Source organism: Python bivittatus, unplaced genomic scaffold (assembly GCF_059951505.1).
Source record: "Python bivittatus isolate LINGU-HERP-01145 unplaced genomic scaffold, Pbiv_v1 ctg000200_np1212, whole genome shotgun sequence".
NCBI classification, from domain to species: domain Eukaryota; kingdom Metazoa; phylum Chordata; class Lepidosauria; order Squamata; family Pythonidae; genus Python; species Python bivittatus.
Window position 1 is genome coordinate 17,518,705 of NW_028277040.1, and position 18,969 is coordinate 17,537,673.

General features: G+C 36.7%; 2 protein-coding genes across 7 annotated transcripts in view; one reads left to right on the forward strand and one right to left on the reverse strand.

Moving 5' to 3' along the window:
• The window catches only part of CERKL (CERK like autophagy regulator), a 40,298-nt gene extending 37,878 nt beyond the window's left edge, over positions 1 to 2,420 (forward strand). For both annotated transcript variants that reach the window (XM_088135743.1, XM_088135744.1), the window contains exon 13: positions 529 to 2,420. In XM_088135743.1, the coding sequence (XP_087991869.1) occupies positions 529 to 610 (82 nt within the window). In that variant the 3' untranslated portion in view covers positions 611 to 2,420. The remainder of the gene's footprint in view (positions 1 to 528) is intronic.
• A 182-nt stretch (positions 2,421 to 2,602) lies between these two features.
• ITGA4 (integrin subunit alpha 4) overlaps positions 2,603 to 18,969 on the reverse strand; it is a 45,970-nt gene continuing 29,603 nt past the window's right edge. For 2 of the 5 annotated variants that reach the window (XM_088135739.1, XM_088135742.1), the window contains 11 exons: positions 17,731 to 17,772; positions 15,296 to 15,446; positions 13,704 to 13,802; positions 13,007 to 13,086; positions 12,587 to 12,676; positions 11,571 to 11,661; positions 10,726 to 10,833; positions 9,168 to 9,287; positions 7,051 to 7,170; positions 6,673 to 6,771; positions 5,166 to 6,153 (listed from right to left, as the gene is read on the reverse strand). In XM_088135739.1, the coding sequence (XP_087991865.1) occupies positions 5,830 to 6,153; positions 6,673 to 6,771; positions 7,051 to 7,170; positions 9,168 to 9,287; positions 10,726 to 10,833; positions 11,571 to 11,661; positions 12,587 to 12,676; positions 13,007 to 13,086; positions 13,704 to 13,802; positions 15,296 to 15,446; positions 17,731 to 17,772 (1,324 nt within the window). In that variant the 3' untranslated portion in view covers positions 5,166 to 5,829. The other 3 variants (XM_088135741.1, XM_007422292.4, XM_088135740.1) reach the window with 3 other exon arrangements.

Sequence of the window (18,969 nt, forward strand, 5' to 3'; positions counted from 1 at the left end):
TGCTGGTTGGAAATCTGTTTGAAGATAACTGCACTCCCGACTGACATTATGTATATTTACTGCCTTCGGTTTAAAGCCTATCAGAATGCTGAGATAGGCTCTCATGTGACTGTGTTGCAATTGCAAGGAGAAACCTTCAACCAAAACTTAGCAAGACAGGGAAACCAATATTAGATTTTGAATTTTGTCCAAGGGGTGGGTCTTAGAAAAGCTAATCCAGTTTTAGTTGAGTTACATGTTGATATATATGAAAACACACAAAAGCCATCAGATTCTTTGCAACTCAGCAATATATCCATGCTTTGGTTCCATCAGTTCCTCAACTTGTTACATAAATAAATTACACACAAATACTCCACTAACATTGCACACATACAAATAAGGCAGACTCCCATTTGTATGAAGAGGACTATAGGTAAAATTAATTTGTTTTCTATTTATTTTCTATAGAGTAGATATTTTTATAAGTACATGTTCAGATAGAATAAAACAGTAATATGATCATAATGGTTTTTCTTGCATTTTCAGGGTACATCCCCAGTTGATTAATCTGTATGGAGGAAATGTTGTTATTTTGGATAATCTGAAAGAATCTTGCAGTTGTATTTAGAAATAATTTATGAAGAAAAGTTACCTGCTTTCCAGCTGAATCATATTTGTGTGACAAAAATTGCATAAGGATATGGAAGCCTGGATGATTCAAGTTAGAGGTATGCAATGGATCTCAAAATTCAGTTGAGAACACAATTCAGAGCCTTGGGAAAGTGACCACTTTCCCATCAGGTCAAATGCTGCCACCTTCATGTCCGAGCTGGATCGAAGACATGTTTTGTGATTCCTGTTTTGTGTTTTGTATGCAAATCAAACACCTATAGCTTTGACAAATTCTCAGAAACATTAAATGGTTAGGGGAGATTGACTGCCCAATTTTAGAGAAATAACGTAGGCTTTTCAGCTCCTTCATTTTTTAAAATTATTATTTTACAACTTCATCTGTAACTTTGTTCCTTTTAGACAGAATTAGATAGTGTTTGCCCGTAAAATTGCACCATCAGTTTTCAGATAGCTATGTCATGGTGTTTTTGTGCAAATCTTTATGAACTTAGTAGTGGTAATTACAGTGGGGAAAAAAATTCACTGACTGCCCCCAAGTGGATACAGGTAGTCCCCAGTTTAAGAACGAGTTCCATTCCCAAGGTCTGTCCTTAAGTCAAATTTGTATGTAAGTGTCAGGCCTAGCCCAAGGAAATCCAGGAGACCATACAGAAATTATCCAGCAAGGTTTATTAGCTACAACCCATTTACAGGAATCTTCCTGTAAAGTTCCCAGGCTCAGCCAGTTCATACCGATAGTATTTCTCAGGGAGGTGCCAATCTCCTCCGCTTATCTCTTCCTCGCTCCTCTGGAGATGAGAGCACATTCTTTACTCCCTTCCCACCATTCCAGTCCATCACAGTAAGATACCGTATAAGTAGTATTGTGTAATTAACTCAAACCATTGTGTATTTAACTCAAATTTTGCTACAGTAGGCTCCATTCTTAACTATGGGTTGTCCTTAAATCGGGCATTCTTAACCCGGGGACTACCTGTAGTATCAATTGCATAGGGAATGACCTGACTTCCTGCACTATACCAGGATTTTTCAAACTGTGTTCCATGGAACCCTAGCAATCTGCAAGAACTTGATGTGGTTCCATGAGAGACTAAAGGCAAAACAAACAAAAAAGTTTGCTTGAACACAGGCAGTTTTCTGTTACTGGAGCTTTGCCTCTTGATCCAGGGGTGGTGAGGATTTTTTTTTTAAACTAACCAGTTCCATGGCATGAAAAATGGCAAGATGGAAAGTATAAAAATAGAACTCTTTAATAGATCATTCAGAGAAAAAGATGCAGGGGGATTGGTTTTTAGACAAAACTAAAGTACATTTGGTAGAAGAAACCACTATTTTAGCAAGTATTTGACTTGGACATGGTTTGAGTCTTCTAATGAGTGAATGGATTATAATGAATGAATCCATGCATTACACTAGGCATTCACCTGACCTTTTTAGAACATCATAGGCAAAATGACTCCTTTCTAATAATTCACAAGTTGCAGGATAATTTGAGATGAGTTAATATATAAAATTCAATTAAAACTCAGTTTTTAATTGAAATAACAATATATTTGCATATTACTGATGTTTTTAAAAATAAAGGTAATTGAGAATATTTTTCAATTTGTTCTTTAAAGCAAAACAGCTGAAATACTTAGTTTTGTATTGAATGATGATTTCATAAGAGTAAATACAACCAGTGAATAAATTGGCACAACTGTCAACTAGACATTTCAGTAAAGCTTCCACTGATAATTTGGCAGATTTTGGCTGATTTTTGAAATAGAAATCATACAGTGGATTTGTACATTATGGCCTTATATTAAACTTTTGTTCCTTATATAAATTCATTCATAAATAAAATCCAGCAAATGTACCAAATTCTTTGCATTGTTTCATTTGGTAAAAAGTAGATCTAGCTGGAAGAAGAAGGAGGAACTCAGTGTGCTGGAGACTAATTATGATGCCTTCGTATCGCTAATAAAATGAAACTACTAAAGGGCTGAGTTTGTGCAGGACTAAGCTTCCACTTGTTACCACATTTATGGATAACTATGATGCAAAGTATTTGAGTTGTTCAGTTAAAATGGAACATCTTTTAACAGTCACTGGTGATTTTTCCAAGGAAGAAATTTATAGTGTTTGGGTCTGAAGTGTTAAAAGGCTGTAGCCTAGACTGTTGAATTATTGGACTCCTGATGTTGAGAAAATCTAGCGAAGAATGAGTTGATCCCTGAATATTTCTTTTTCTGACCCTCAGGCAAATAGATGCAAAGTATTTGTTTTTTTCTAGGTAATATCAGTGGTGAGAGTCAAACTGTAAAAGCTAGATTAGAATGCAATAACTTATTGTGAGGGTTTTGTGATCAATTTCCTTTATTAGACACTGGGCTGGACTTTAACAAGATGAAAGGGTTAAAACAATTAATGATAGGCCTTCAAGCTATGTGTAATGCTGCAAGTTCTTTCACTCCCTGTTGTAATAACAAAGAGATAGTCAAAATTAATACTCAATCTGGGTGTGTTACTCCAGGGTTACAAGGTCTATTCCCTGCTTGCTATGGGGCTAGAACATAGAGGATTATTAATATCACTAGGGCTATGCAAATCCTTTGAAAGAGGGGTTCTGTAATAACATGGGATTGCATTCAATGCATTTTTTTTAAATTAAGGCAGCTGCCTCTTTTTCATGCAACTGCTCCCAGTGGGTCTCTGCATTTGCAAAAAATGGCTGTTTATGTACAATATAAGGTGGGAGCAGCTTCTGAAGTAAGTTTCTGAAAAACGTGCCTGCTTTAATGATTTCAAGAGAGGAGCTTCATGTATGGTTCCACTCACTGGGAAGCCTTTCTTTCACAGGATTAGCACCATCCTAGAATTCACATTTTTGAGATGGGAAATACCATACAAACATTTATGTGTAATAGAGGTTTTCAGCCTCTGTACTAACAGTTAGTAAGCAAATTACAATGATAATTTGCATTGTTATCATGGAGGGTATTGGAGAAAAATACTGTTAAAAAAAATTGTCAGGAAATAAAGTGTTCATTTTTAAATAAGTCTCCTTAGGCTTTCAAAATAGTTAAACGGCACAGCATTGCAAATACCAGTCTTTGTAAGTACATTAAATAGGGAAAGTCTGTTAATAATTTTATCTTTGTTAACAGTCACTTTAAAAAATAATATTCATGTCACAGAATTGTATATTTATGAATGAATTTGGATATCTACAATTATTTGACAGCTTCATGTTCCATTTTATTTAATATTTTATTAGTTCGATGTTGATCATTCCCTTTTACAGTGTAGGATTATACAGTGATAGAACAGATTGTTTTTTAATCACATTTCAGTCTTTAATGCTTTTGAGGTACAACTGATGTCATAGACTGTTTTGTTCAAATAATAATTACCTTGGGATTAAAGTGCAGTACTTCACCATCTCCTTAAACCTTATGCTAAACATTCTTAACCTATATAATGTGTACAAAAAAATACTGGCATCTAAAAATTAGGTAAAGGTTCTTTCTCTTTGCTTCTTCAAAATAAAAAAATAAATAAAATGATTGCATAAGAGGAACGGGTTACTGCAATTCCCTGATTTTATACAATGGGAGGACTTCTCCAACCAACCCAGGTAGAACCCTCAAAACATGGTTGAAAGTTGCACAACAACAATCCCTCATACGCCAAAAATCCCTTGAGCCAAAAGTTCTATTCTACCATTTGGTTTTTCAGATTGAGACATACAGGAGGAGCTTACAAACCAGATTAGTTTCTTCATTTCCACTTACATGACCCCTCCTTCTCTGCGACAGGAAGCCTTTTCTCTTGAGTTAGACTCCCTACCTGACCGAGAATGCCAATTTTCCAGGGTTCTAAACTGGGTGGTGAGTCTGACCAGATATAATGGAGGGGAGATCCAAGTTAGCATGCTGTTCCCCTTTCCATAAAGCAGTTGCCTCACTTCTTTCCTTGAACAGGTCCCACGTATAAGCACAGCTCTTCTGTACCTGGAGGTTCCCAGTATTCCCAGAGCAAGGAGGTGGGGAGTAGAATAAAAATTGTCAGCAGTCACTAACTCTGAAAAGGGGAGAACATGGTTCTACATTAATTGTGTGGAGACTAAAATTGATCTAATTTAAGCATTCTCCTATACATAGGAGTCTCCTGAGCGGTGAGGTTATACATTCTCAATTCAAGTATGATTAGTACAATGCTCCTTCTCAGTACTTTCTTTTTAAAAGCAAGGAGCAATTCCTAGTGTTTCCTTGTCGTTTTTGTATTTTGAGTTTTTCTTTTCTTTCATTAGAAGTCTTGAATATCTTCATCCTTCAGAGTTTTCTATGGTTTGTGCTTTTGGAAGCCCATTTTGATGAATACTTTCTTTCATATATGATAATGAGGGCTTAAGATTTGACAGTTCTTCTGGCGGGTAGTTCTTTAGTTTTACCAAACTTTCTACTCTGTGGCATTATTGTGAATGTTTAAAAAACTCCAAACTTTCACTTCTAGTTTCTTCTTGAGGAAAATGCTTGTATTTTCTTTTAAAGAATCCCACCTGGAATATACAGTTCCAAAAATAGTTACAAAGCTTGCAATTTCAAAGCACTTATATGTATATTTTAGAAAAAGGACATGACCTATCCAAAGATAAGCACTGTTTACATTATGTTTAGATATTTATTGAAAAAAGGGTTTTGACTAATGGTAAGAATAAAATGTACACCTAAGCATTTTACCAATTCTTTGTATAGCTTGCATCAATATTTTTGAAAATATTTTCATTAAAAGTTGCATTCATTTTTAAGGAGGTTTAGTGGCATAAAAGAGCAGACTACTACTGTGCTATTGTTTTAAACTGCATTTTATGTATTGGTTATTACACCAAGATTTGGCTACATTCAAAATGCATTCCAAATAAAAACTTATTTTTTATGTTTAAAAAATGGACACACTTCATCCAGCAGGAACATCCCACGAACCAAGTAAAAAGCATTCTCCCTTTGATGTTTAAATCTATTGTTTTCCAAATTGTAGAATGTTTAAAACGAAACAAGAGCTATTTATTTGGGAGGTCAGGAAGCCTAAAATCTCTGAGTTAGATCTGACTACCACAGCACTTCTCCCCATAAATCCCAAAGCCTGATTTCCTCCCTTGCCATCTGTCCAACGGGCTGCTTGTTTTGGAATTCTCTGCTCATTTTTTTGCTGTCATTTCCTCAAATCACATTAAGGTATAAGGAGCTGCATAAAAATCTCATTTGTCCACAAATGCCAAATAAAAATCATTATAAAATATGTGAAAGCTGTGTCCTCTAGAATACACTGCTGATTTCTGTTTGTGTTTGGAAAAGCTGTATTTTTCCTTTTGGATGGATATCTAGCCAACCCATAAAAATGCACCAATGTGTAGATTAAAACTGAAATACGTACCTTCCATAAAAATAATACAAGAAACAAAAGCAAAATAATTCCAAATAGGGAACCTATTACAATAAGCAGGACAGCGACACTATGTTTTGTCTTTTGGTTATGGCGTCCCTCCAAAATGATCTGTATAAAATAAGGCACACACAGTTATCGCAGGTAGAAGCACGTATTTGGAATATTCTTTAGGAGGCCTATGTTGTACAGTTTTGATTTGAGTTTCTTTGGCTTGTTTGCCTTCAAGGTACATATATAACAGAGATTAAATGCCACTGATTTCAGTGGTATGCTTTAACTCTGATTACAATTTCTGACTAAATAATCATACGATAAAGATCCTGGCATTTATGACATCGCAAATTTGGCTTTCTTGCTAATACATGCAAACAGCATACTGTGCTTCTTCACAACAGCCCTTGGTTTAGATGTAGCAGAATATGCATCTGATGCTGAAATCACGCAAGAACCAATGCCAAATGAATGATAAATCCTGTCTGCTTGGATGATCCAATCATCCATTTGAGGTTACTGCTTTTCTTCAGTTTCTGTTTGAGCAATTTGACATAAAAATTCCAAGCAGATCTGGGTTAGATGCTCAAAGTTGTCAGAATATTTTCTAATCTGATGCCATGTAAAGATACTTACATAAGTGGTTTGCTTAATTTTGTGGAGTTCAATAACTCTGGGATTTTGATGTGCTGCAACTTCTCCTTTCACCTCAAAGGTAAGCACTGAAGCTTCATCCTGTTTTTAAGAGGTACGAACATTCTAAATCAACTGCACTGTAAGGATTCAAATACAAAATAATATGAAATATTAAGTGAGGTTAAGGAGGTAAGATGGAGAATCTACACGGGACTCAGGCGATTCAAAATTAAGTGATTTTCATCTGAGGGATTTCAGAGAAAGAATATTAAGCAGCTGCTAAATCTGCTATTGAAGTATGGCATTTTGTCTGTGGTTCTGACTCTTAAGGATATGATATAGCCTCCAGTATGATAGCACAAGGATTAAAACATTTACTATGTTTAATAGTGAAGGTGTTGCTTCCAGTTGAACTTGAACAGTTGATTCCTTGCCACTCTCCATGTCTCCAAATTTGCAAAATATTTGCCAACACAGTGGATCGTCCTTCATACAAATCTTTAGGAGAGAGAACGAACATAAAGATGTATTGTAGAGAGTAAGTTCAGACATGAGTGCAGCACACATAGACATACATATAAAAGAGAGTGTAAGCATGTTTGTACACCAACTGAAATATAGAATTAAATTTTGACTTCAGGCTTGCTCAGCGTAGAAAAGAGTATGGTATTCATTTCTCATCCCATAAAGCACAGTATCTCTCTACATAGGCACATTTACATGCCCCCTTAAATCCAGCTTGAGGATTTTGGGGTAGCTGTTTTTGAAGGAGACATTTCTGCATGATGCAACTTTCCTGTCAAATCCAGCCCACAGTTGAGGCCAGTTCACTTCAAGTTTTTCTGAACCTGAAATTTAATGTTGTTTTCTCCAGGTTTTCCCAACATTAGTTTTGCTATTTGTATGATGTGTCATGCTTTGGCAGTGGCTGAGATGAAGATACAACAGGGTACAATCTGCCCAGCTCCCACTGCTTGCTTTTAGCTAGTGCACACATGCTCCCTCCCCTCTATGGGGTAGTGCCTGGCAGGCAGTTGCACAATGGACAGAGAATGACTTCTTGAAGGCCTATTTACTCTTTCCTCAATCCCCCACAAACCTGCTGGCAGATCGCATGCAATGGCAAGTAGCTGAAGCCAATGCCATCTCCACTAGTCAGCCTTACGAGGTAGACCAGACAGGAAACATGACCAGATGAGCTAATTCTACTTTACTGTAAGGTTACATTAACAGAGTCTTGCAAGTCTGAAAGTACTCCCCCCACCCCTCGCAGTCCCCTTTACAGCCCAAAAGCTAGGGAGGGTCCCTTCTGAGCCTCTTGCCCCATCCACGTACCTGTTGTGGGCTAATCTGCCTTTTATCTGACTGCTCCCTTGGTTGTATCTCTTTGCCCTGTCTCCCAAGGTCATTCTCACATACTATTATAACTACCTACCAAAAGATAGGGATTTTGGGTCAGCAGGATAGGCAGGGAGAGATTGCTCCTGCTTCAGGGTGTTGACAGGTTGCATGAGTAATCTAGGAATTCAGCATCATGGTTCGCTCCAGTTCGTGGTTCAAGTGCTGTAGGAGGCAGACAGGCAAGGCACTGCCCCACACTCAGCACGCTGTCTGACCACCCTTCTCAGTACATTGTTTGCTTTGCTTTGTTTTGCTGCAAACAGTGCAGGTATGCAGAAGCCCCTAGCCACCTGCAGTGCCCGACAGCTGTGGATGGGTGACTGTGATGGATCAGGCGTGCAAGAGATCCAGGGGGTGACTACAGGCTGCTTCCCAGTAAGGCAGGACTCTCCCCCACAGCTGATAGGCCTCTGACAGATCACTAAACTCACTGCTACAGCCTTTGCCCCAGGCCATGTCAGGGGGAGCAACAGGTGGTTGGTGTTGCAACCCTGCACATTAACTTGTCTTGCAGTAAACTCTTAGGACAACACCACTCAATCTCATTAAGGACACTGAGATGAGATTGTCTGGGCCAATAGAACGTGTGTATACTGAGCTACTTTGCGCCAACTCCTGTCTGGAAGACAGCACATTAATCTGGATTTCTGGAAAAGCCCCACATGTAAGCATTAGATGCTGTAAAGCCTTGATAGTAATGTATTTCTAATTCATGTCAGGAAACACCTTCAGGAGGAGACACTGGTTCTCATTTGTCAGCTGTTTTGAATATGTGCCATTAAGCTTTCAAATTGTAACAGTACTGAAGCCTTAACAAGCATTGCTGTCCTTTGCCTTACGTCTACCTAAGTTTATTTCCAACTGTTGAGTTCCTGACAGCACAATGCTGCCTATGTCTTTTGAGAAATAAATGCACTTGAGTTTAATGTGACTTGTCCCCAGATAGCTTAAGAATGAAATGAGGCATACATTAACTTATGAAAGCATAATCAAGCAGTTCTGTGGTTCTGAAAACTCTGCTTATAATGCAGAAATGTGCAAGAGGATGACATTACAGCTTTAACAAATCAGTGAAAAAAAAATAGAGAAATTACCAGTGGCCTATTGTCAAGTTTTGTAAGGAACGTAATAAGATCTTGCAGCATATTTCCATTCTTTTCTGGTAAATTACAGTCTCTCCTATGATTTTCGTAGGTGCATTGTCCATCAGTGGTCTGCAAATGAACAAAACCACAACTGTATTGCATTTTGATACTAAAGAAATGTGTTGACATTGCATGTAACATCATAAACAAATCAGCTCAGTAAAAAGTTACCCTGTTTTAATAGAACATTGTTAGCTAAAACAGAACAAATGCAGGTAATAGTGGGAAGAGCAAGCTTGTATCTAAGCTTTAATACTATCTAAATTTGACCCATACTTTAATCCATGTCTTTAAATACGCTGGGGCAAGGGAGTCAGTGGCGTGAAGAAAAAGGGTCTAGTTTTATAAGTAGGACATCTGCAGCCCTTATTAAGGTTTCCTAAGGGATATCTTAGGGTAGGAAAGCACCAGCATGCAGTGCTCACAAACATAATTCATAAGGACTCACAGTGCCTATCACATGTAAGTCTTCATGCCCATATTGGAAAAAGATGACCCTATGTGGCAGAAAAGAATCCCAAATATTGTATGACTGACTGCAGTCTCCTTGGCATTTTATTGTTGATGCAACGTCACTGAGTCTTTTCTCCTAATACTAGGCATGGGGAAAGTTTCAAATTCCAAATACACTGCTCTGAGTTTGGAGGAACAGGTGTGTCACTCAGGCTGAGAGTATTTTGAGTGTGAAACAGAGTTGTCTTGGCCTCAGAACACTTCCAAAGTGATTGAAGCAATGCAAACCAGCTGTTTAGAACTCAAAACAACTACTTGGAACTTACTCATGTTTGAAAAGTTTTGAACATCCCTACCTAACCCTCCCTCCCTTTCTATGGAAGTGGAGCAGCACTAATTACTTATTACTTCCATATTACAACCATTCTGCTGATCTTGAACAAGACACCTCAAAGACAAGATGCCAATTACAGTGTAAATCTGGACATGAGGGAACCACAAACGTTTTGGGCAAGCAGCAGCAATCTTGAGGTAGACCCCTGCTCAGGAGTATCTGCAGGATGTGTGTCAAAATCTGCAAGATGACAGGTACAATATCATGATACAAGACCTGCCCTTTTTGCACATCTGTGTGACCCTGAGGCATGTACAAAAGGAGTGGGTCTTGCATCACACCCGCTCTCTTGTAGACTGTGATCCCCTTGTGGATGCTGCTGCCCCTTCTAGCTTGAAAATCAATTATTTACCTATTCTTATATTTTCCTAGTATTTTCTGCTGATTTTCAGTCAAAGTCAATAAACAAAGATCCTTAAGTCCTCCTTTGCCTGTCTTAATCTGTTATAGCATACTTTTCCTTATCTGCTTTACCCCTTTTTTCATCAACAGCATTGCTGGTTTGGTCTTCCTCATGCCCTATTAAACCATAAACATCAAAGACGGCATATCACAGACATTCATAAAGTTTGCAGATTTATGTAGGAAGTTAGCAACTGAATAATTTGTTATGCTGTATCACACTTCATCCTCCAAATTCAGAAAATAAATTAAGCATACCTTGACATCCAGTACATTAAACAGCTTGATATCTCTTGGTGCAAAAGAATTGGGTATCTGTATCAGCAGATTTACATCAGGAGCCAGACTTACTCCAGGATTACTGACCTTTGGTGTAAAGAAGGCCAGAGTTGAATTTGTGCTTTATTTGAATTGGGATCAAAACTATTACACACTATCACCTTCCCCCATTCAAAACTTAAAATGATTGGAATATCAAAAAACCTTCACTTCAAAATTTTGAATTCTGAACACATAGTTCCTGATGTTCCACTATACTGCAAACTAAAAAGTCTGCATATTTTAACATTTGCGGGTACGCGTCCAAAGCATACATTGCATATTTCAAGATATATAAAGGGTATGGCAAGACTACAGGAAAAGCAAACATTTGCATAATTAAAACTATAGTAGAACATACAAAAATAACTCTTTGCCATTCCTCCAACAAGAAAGTCTAGTTGAAACAATGAATATAAGGAGAAAAATTTAAACATCCATTTTAAAAAGGGATATTTAAATTATAATAAATGCAGCTATTCACAATGGTACTTGTAATTCAAAAACTGTCAGGTGATATCCTTTATTGTGAAAACTTAGAGAGTAGCTGTGACATAATAGGTAACATTAAATGAATAATGTTCTAGAGAGTGATCAGTGTGGGCAGAGCTTCAGTGGCCAAGAATGCAGAGATTTGTAGAGGGTTAATTGTTGGACTTGGACTGGGGAGACCTAGATTCAAATCCACCCTAAGCCATGGGAAAGCATTTTAAAAAAATTTCTAGTTTAATTTCATTTAATTCATTTTTCCAAAAGGCAGAGAGAATAGAGAATAATATTCATACATAGAAAGTGAAGTTGATTGTCTCCTTCATGCAAGAAACTGGTGAATTTTCTTCACTGGGTCCATAAATAAATGATGCTGGAGACACAGACCTACAAATAATGTTTTTCAAAATAAATGTTAGGGAAAAAATATTGATTAAATTGGAATCAATCATATGATGTTATCTTCCTTGGCTACTATTTACTATACAGATCTAAAAACTTGGTTACATCCAGTAAAACTCCCATAACTGGAATTTTCGTTGTCCTTCCTCCTGCTTTCCTGGGTGGTCTCTAAACCTGATCTTGACCTTCCAGAGCAGTTCTGAGAGGTGCAGGAGGGGATACAGGTGCAGATGGGACATGAGTCTGATCTGCTGGAACTGACTGTCCTGGTGGAGTGAGAATCAAAATAGAACTCACCTCTCTTGGGAAGACTGCTCCACCTAGGTGAGCATAGTCAACACTGTAGTTATCTCTGCAGCATTTGAAATAAGGGTATTTTCTAGCCCTAGCTGAAGAATCCTGGCACCTTGTAAATTACAAAAGCATACCCTCTACCAACTATATGCCACCTTTAAAAAAAAAATGCTGAAATCTTTCTATTCTTTAATTCAGTTTTATACTATCATCCATATTCCTATGTATGTATTGCAATTAAATTTATACAAATAAATTTTAAAACTGTTTAATTCATTAATAAAGCTGTATTAGGATCACAGCTACTGTGTACTTTAATTTTTTCAGAAATTGAGGCTTTCGTAAGTCAAATCTCAGCTATCCATCTTTATAACACATAAGGACTACATTAAGTCTCTTCATAAGGTTCAAAGCACCAATGCTGAATTTATCCAATTATCCTGTTAAAACAGCATTTGTGAAGCTTTTATACTGCCTTTCCATAAAAATGAGCAAAAGGCGAGCAATTAAAAGAATAAACAAGAAGATCCACAGGCTCAAAATGCTGAGAAATCAGCAGACCTCTGAATGTTGCTTTGCTACAGCTCTATACAGATTTGCAAATGCATTAGCTTACCCATAAATGTTCAGCTCAACCTCGTGTTTCTGAGCCAAAGTTAAAACTAGGCTGTTATCTGATAGCAGGTCATGGTCTAGTTCATTTTCACTAAAGGAGGACAGAAATATTACAAACCATCACAATGCATATGTGCCTAGGTCTTGTTTGGTTATCTTTCTTACACAGTACATTTGGCATTAGATAGCATGGTCCAAACAAATGCAAACAAGCACATTTTGTTCTATCAATTCAGTACAGAAGTTTTGCCCATTTGTGGATGGTATCCATAGCCTATTTTTCCAAACCCCAACAGAAAGATTGTGCCCACAATACATGATTTCTGGAACTTCTGCAGATTATGAAATGTATATTTTTCTGTAGTTCTTTGTTGTTTCAAATATAAGTCTAAGGCAGCAACCTGTAGTAAGCAACATTTACCAAGTTGCATTAATGCTGATGTGTAAGTCATCTTCTGCTCTGCTGAGTGAACTTGCATCCAACACAAAGCTAATATCCACCTGAAAAAATGAAAAATTGTCAGCTTACATTAATCCATCTGTATTCTATCAGAATGTATATAATGTATTGCATTTAGTAACATCAGTCGTAATTATATTATTGAAGTCTATGTGAGTCATCAAGGCAGCATATAGGTTAATGATCAACCCAGTCCTCAACATGTGAACCTGTGACTTAACAGAATTTAACTACTAAGCATTTTAGGACTTCTGTCTTTACAGATGTACCCCCTAGCCTTGTTTGTTGACAGTTCTGCTCCATTTTTATGGTTACATGCATTTCCAAAAATTTCACTGAACGTGTGCAGACGCTACAGCAAACAATCCCCAAAGTGCTACCATATGTCACACTGCCATCCTCATACTTAAGAAATGGTGCAATTTGACATTTTAATCTGACCTATTTTTTTAATCTGTTTACCAATAATTATCATTGGAGATTAGCGATACTACAAAATGCATATGGACACCATCTCTTTTTTGTTAATAATTAATAATACTTTGGTAAGAAAAACATGCATTTGAAGCTATCCACCACAGTTCCTTAGTATAAAGGATATGATAACAATGAAGGGTGTAGTCTATATAATGAAGTCACATTTGATCATTATTCTTACCTTTGAAAGGTGATCAACATATAAATATCCAACATTACAGTTAATTCTCACTCCATGACTTTCCTTTTCTGATATTTGAAAATGTATCTGTGTTTCTTCCTATAATAAAAATGAACACTATATAAGGAAAGCAGCAGGCAGAAGAAGGTGAAAGTTTTGCAAAAAAAAAATATATATTTTCAAACTGACAAGGCAACAAAAATCTCTATCTAGATGTTCTGTGATACTTTGGTTATAAGGAGGTCTTGCACCTTCTAACCTGGAGATTGAAGCCAGGGATCTATGTCTAACCTTTTCCTGTGTTGCTGCTTTCCTGATGAAAATTTCTCCCTATTCTCTCAAAGGGTTTGCTTTGCTAGAAAAGTACCTGTATATCTCCCCCCCCCCAAAAAAAAGAAAATAGCAGTTTTGAAGGGGGAAAAAAATCATAAAATGATTTAGGGAGAAAAAGTTAGCAGGAGTCCCACTGCTCCAAATCAAAATCCTACACCCCAGTTGCTCTTTACACAGAAATACAAAGATATTTGGAAGATTAAATAAAACAACAAAACAGGAAAAATTTACCCAGAACTTCTATGGTAGTAATCATCACCATATTATTTGTGATCTTTGGAGGCCAACACCAACGCTACCACTAATAAAAATCTGAAAGAATCAGTCACTCCAATGTAAACATCAGGTTTTTACAGAAGCATTTTATTAGGCTTATCCAAAGGGAAAAGGGTGAATTCTATTTTTCCAAGTTATATCATACCTACTGAAAAGTTTGAAATCTTTCACATTCTAAAGAGGAGTTATTATTTATGAAGTCAGTGTGAGATTGTTCTTTTGGAAAGAGAAAAAGAGAAAGGAAAGATACAAGAAACCACAATAAAGAAGGCAAATTATGTTATTGCATGCATGATCATAGTCTGTAGCATGGTCGAACAAAAGTGATTTCCATGTGGGGTGATGGTGGTGATGCATCCTGCTAGCTGCCACACCCTATGAACTTAATTCAATTTTTTTAAAGTGAATTGGAAGCTGTTTGAAATCCTTACATTTAACACAGAGTAAATTACTTTGCGTTGCTTCAGGTGTCACTGGCCACACAGAGGAGACAATTTATAGGCCTAAATAAAACATCTAATTTTTAATAATATTAAAATTCTGTTTTTAACCTTTCTCTCTTGGGGAAAAAGTGGTATTTGGCATATAGCTTGCTTGCGCTTCATCAATAATGCTTGGAAATTTGCCATTATAATTAAATATATTTAATTTTCACCCATTTATAAAACTGTTTTATTATATAATCCTTGACATACAGTAAACCCCACTGATTTCTATGGAACAAAAAAGAAAACTTCTTGTTTTTATCTATTCATGTTTTTCTCTTATTCAGTGACTAATATTGCGTGGACCAAATAGTCTGGAAGAATGACTATAAATCTGTGCATTTGTTTAAATCAGTTGCACTGCTTTATTTCAGTATGTCTTGTGAATTAAGTTTCAAATGTTTTAAAATGAAACTTTGCTTTTTTTTTCCCCAGTCCAATGAATGACAAAGTATCTTGCAAATTATTTTAGAGAAAGATAGAAGATACGTTTCTTACCTGTGCCAGAAGTTTGGTGAAATGGAGACCTTTAGGCAGCTGGATATGAAGGCTAGTCTGATAAGCATCATCACCAGCATTGTACAAGGTGACATTCAACATCACCATTTTTACATTTCCCACTGAAAGGAAAGATTTCTTTTCATAAGGCCTATACAAAATGAATAAGAATATATATAATTTTAATTTGGCATAATTTAAACCACAAGTTTTTCAAGTACAAAAGAAATTACCACCTTGTTTAGCCTATAAGCATACAAAAAGGTTTCATATGACTCCAAAACCTGGGTACAACTCCTAGAACACCTCCTCAGATTGCAAGTGAACTGCAACAGAAGGGGAAACATCATATTTAATTTTAGATTTCCTCTTCTGTCCTGCTTCCTAACTGTTAGAAGTTCAGACCTGGCTTACCACTTCAAAATCAAATATGTGCATCCTTCCACAAAAAGAAATGGAATTTGTTCTTAACTATGCTATAATTTTGGAAACGAATCATTTGCGAAATACATCTTTGACATAAAACTAAGTTGACACTGTCTGTGGGTAATCATAGTATACTCCCCGTATTTGTATTTTTCAAATGAATTCCTATAAGCTGATTTAGCCTCTCTCGATCTCAGAATGAAGAGAAGCAGCCAACTGTCTAGTGATAATTTACCAAGTGGATATGTCTGACCACTTGGTAAGCTAGTTGTTTAAGACCATGTTAAAGGGTAAAAATCTCACTTCAGGGTGAATCTCGTTCCAGGATAGTCCAGTGATGTGTGGAAATATTAACCATGTCCTGTGGATTTAGGTGCTTCAACCAAATATTATGTAACAGAGGAGCACAAGAACTAACTAGCTTCATGGACTTCAGAATAGCATCAAATGTGTTTCTGTGGGTGAAAGGAAAATCCCTGTGTGATATTTTGAGCTGTCTGGATGAAGGACCAAATAAAATTGTTATAACCAATTTTTTTTCATCCATATCAGGAGTGCACATGCTGTATCTCCCAAAGACCTCTGTGTGGCTTCTACTGAATTTCCAGCAAATGTCAATAAACTGTAAATGTCAATGCAACAAAAAAGAAAAAAATACACTGGGAATATTCATATTAACTGTACTTAACGTAAATACATTTTAATTAAACTCAGATCAAATCCAGTTCAGCTTTTATCCTGTACTAGCTTTATCTAGTTTCTGGAGGATGGCCTTTGGCCTGAAAAAAATGTGCATCTAAATTCAGTCTCTATTCTAAGAGTGAGGATGATCTCTTTGCAGGACAGAGTAGTTGCTTCTGTCCTCCTACCAAAGAATGAGAAATATTTTACCACATATTCGAAGCAGATAGGCATACAACTATTATTTATTTTCCTGTTAAATGGAGAATTTTACCATTCCCCAATTGATAAGGAATGTGCATGGTATAATTTTCCTTACCTCTTGATCAAGGTAATATCAGATGACCAGTGATCACATATCAACACTATGACAAACTTTTATTTGCCTTCGGCCTCTGCTCAAACAGTGACTCTTTAGTTCTTTATCATTTCTTGAAAATTTGTTTTACTCTGCCTAACTGGAATTGCTCAGTTCCCTATAATTAACAATACATGCCTTCTATGTCTGCTACTTCCACTATCACTGTTGGCCAAATGTGCCTTTGTTTAATGCAGCTGATATATTATCTTATGCTGTACAAGAGTGCCTGTCATTTCACTCTCAGTCAAGGTTAATGAAAGACAGGACTTGTGCACATGAGTGAACATGTCTATCTTATGTTCCACCCAGTGTTCTCTAATCATGTTAACAAGCGGAAAAAAAAAAAAAACACCTAAGAGGATTTGAAAGTAAACTTCAGTTTGACATTAAACTTTAATTAAGACTTGCAGAAGAGCTGTCTTGAAATAGGCATTTATCAAACATTCTGGCTTGAGACCAATACATTAGTCATTTAATACCTTGGGGAGAAAAGTTGGCACTTAGACAGGCAACAGAAGGTAAAAGTACTACATAAGCAGTAAGTTTCAAATGAAAGTAAGAAATGCATATGCTAATATTTCAGTGGCTGGATCTCTAGTTAATGGTTTGCTTGAAAGTTTCTTTAAATTTAAATAATTGATATTCTTTCCTTTCCTGCTTTCTACATTATGGCATTTTGCTTTGTTAGCAGGGTGATGTGAAGGGGGAGGAGATGCCCAGTGTGGATTATAGGCATCCATAAAACAAATTAACAGGTATACATCTAAGGATGTGAGAGAGAATGTAAGAAGGCTAAAGTTGCTCATCTTACTCAGAATTTCTTGTTCTTCCTTTAATCCAGTGCACACAATTCATGTCAAACATGTATGTGTCATCTCAAACTAAATTACCTGATTAAACTCATCTAGAAAGTGTATGGGCAGATAAGGCACAAGAGTACAGTAAAGTAAACCATAAATATTGTTACCTGACTTTCTTAGTAGAATGACTGGAGGAGAGCTGTGTTAGCCTATGGCAAAAAGTCAGAAGAAATCGGGTAGCATCTAATGAAGTGAGCAACAGCTTGCAAAAGCTTATGCCTCCTAATAACATTTGTTAGTCAGAAAAGGTGCCACCAGACTCCTGATTATTAGAATGGAAGCTAGTAGCCTTAAGAAAAGTACTGTTCACAGATAAAGAATAAGTGTCCGGAGAAAATAAATTGGTGTTTCACACTTTGTGGAAGCAAAACTAGATGTGATAGCACCAATCCCATTTGTTTACACCTCTGCCTGCCACAATTCAAGTTGGGGGCTTTTCCTTTAACAGCAAAAGACGACATGGTTAAAAAACAAATTTCTTATAGTTTTCCTATATTGGAAACATCTTCAGAGCAGGAAGAGGCATGGAAGTATAAACAGTAAACGCAGGGAGATCTCTGTTCCCCTCCCCAACCATTTTGCCCTAAAAGTTAAGCCTCCCTCTCTGCCTTACATATTTAAACAAATTGATCTCTCACTCTTACAGTAGGATTGGCACTATTTAATTAATAAAAAGGGCTAATGCTTTTTATCTTCAACCTATTCTATCCCAACTCTAAGAACTAGGATACCCAGGAGAATTTGATGAATCCCAAATTGAACTGATTTTGAAAGTCCCGGGAGATTTCGGAGATGAAACAGAACTCTTTAAAGCAGACCAAACCCCTATGACTTCCTTGATGATTTGGAAGGGCATAGAGAGGCTGCAACTCACTCTCTATAGAAAACACTACCCTGGAGAGAAGGGAAAAGGAGGAACAGTAGTAGCTGAATGACTGTCAGTTTCTAAGGAAGGCTTAAAATGAGTTATTTTGACATAATGCAGAATTTTACAAGTTGGCTATGACCCTGAAAGAACCACACTTTAGAAAGTGCAGAAACAGAAATGAGTAGGACCGGCATTCGGAGAGAGAAATATTTCTAAGCTAGGGGTTTGTTTGTTCATTTGTTTCCTAAGGGGTAAAAAAGATTAATTCAACCCTGAAAAGAAGGGATTGATAGGCCAAGCAAATTCAGGAAATAGAAGAACAGATCATGAAACCTGGTATTTATAGAAGGGTAATTTAAAAAATCTAGTCTTTGTAACCAGTAAAAGCATTTTGCACTACAGAACTTCTGCCTGAATGTAAAAAACAATTATTGTCCCTTTTTATTTATGCACCACGATTGAGAAAATAAATACTGCT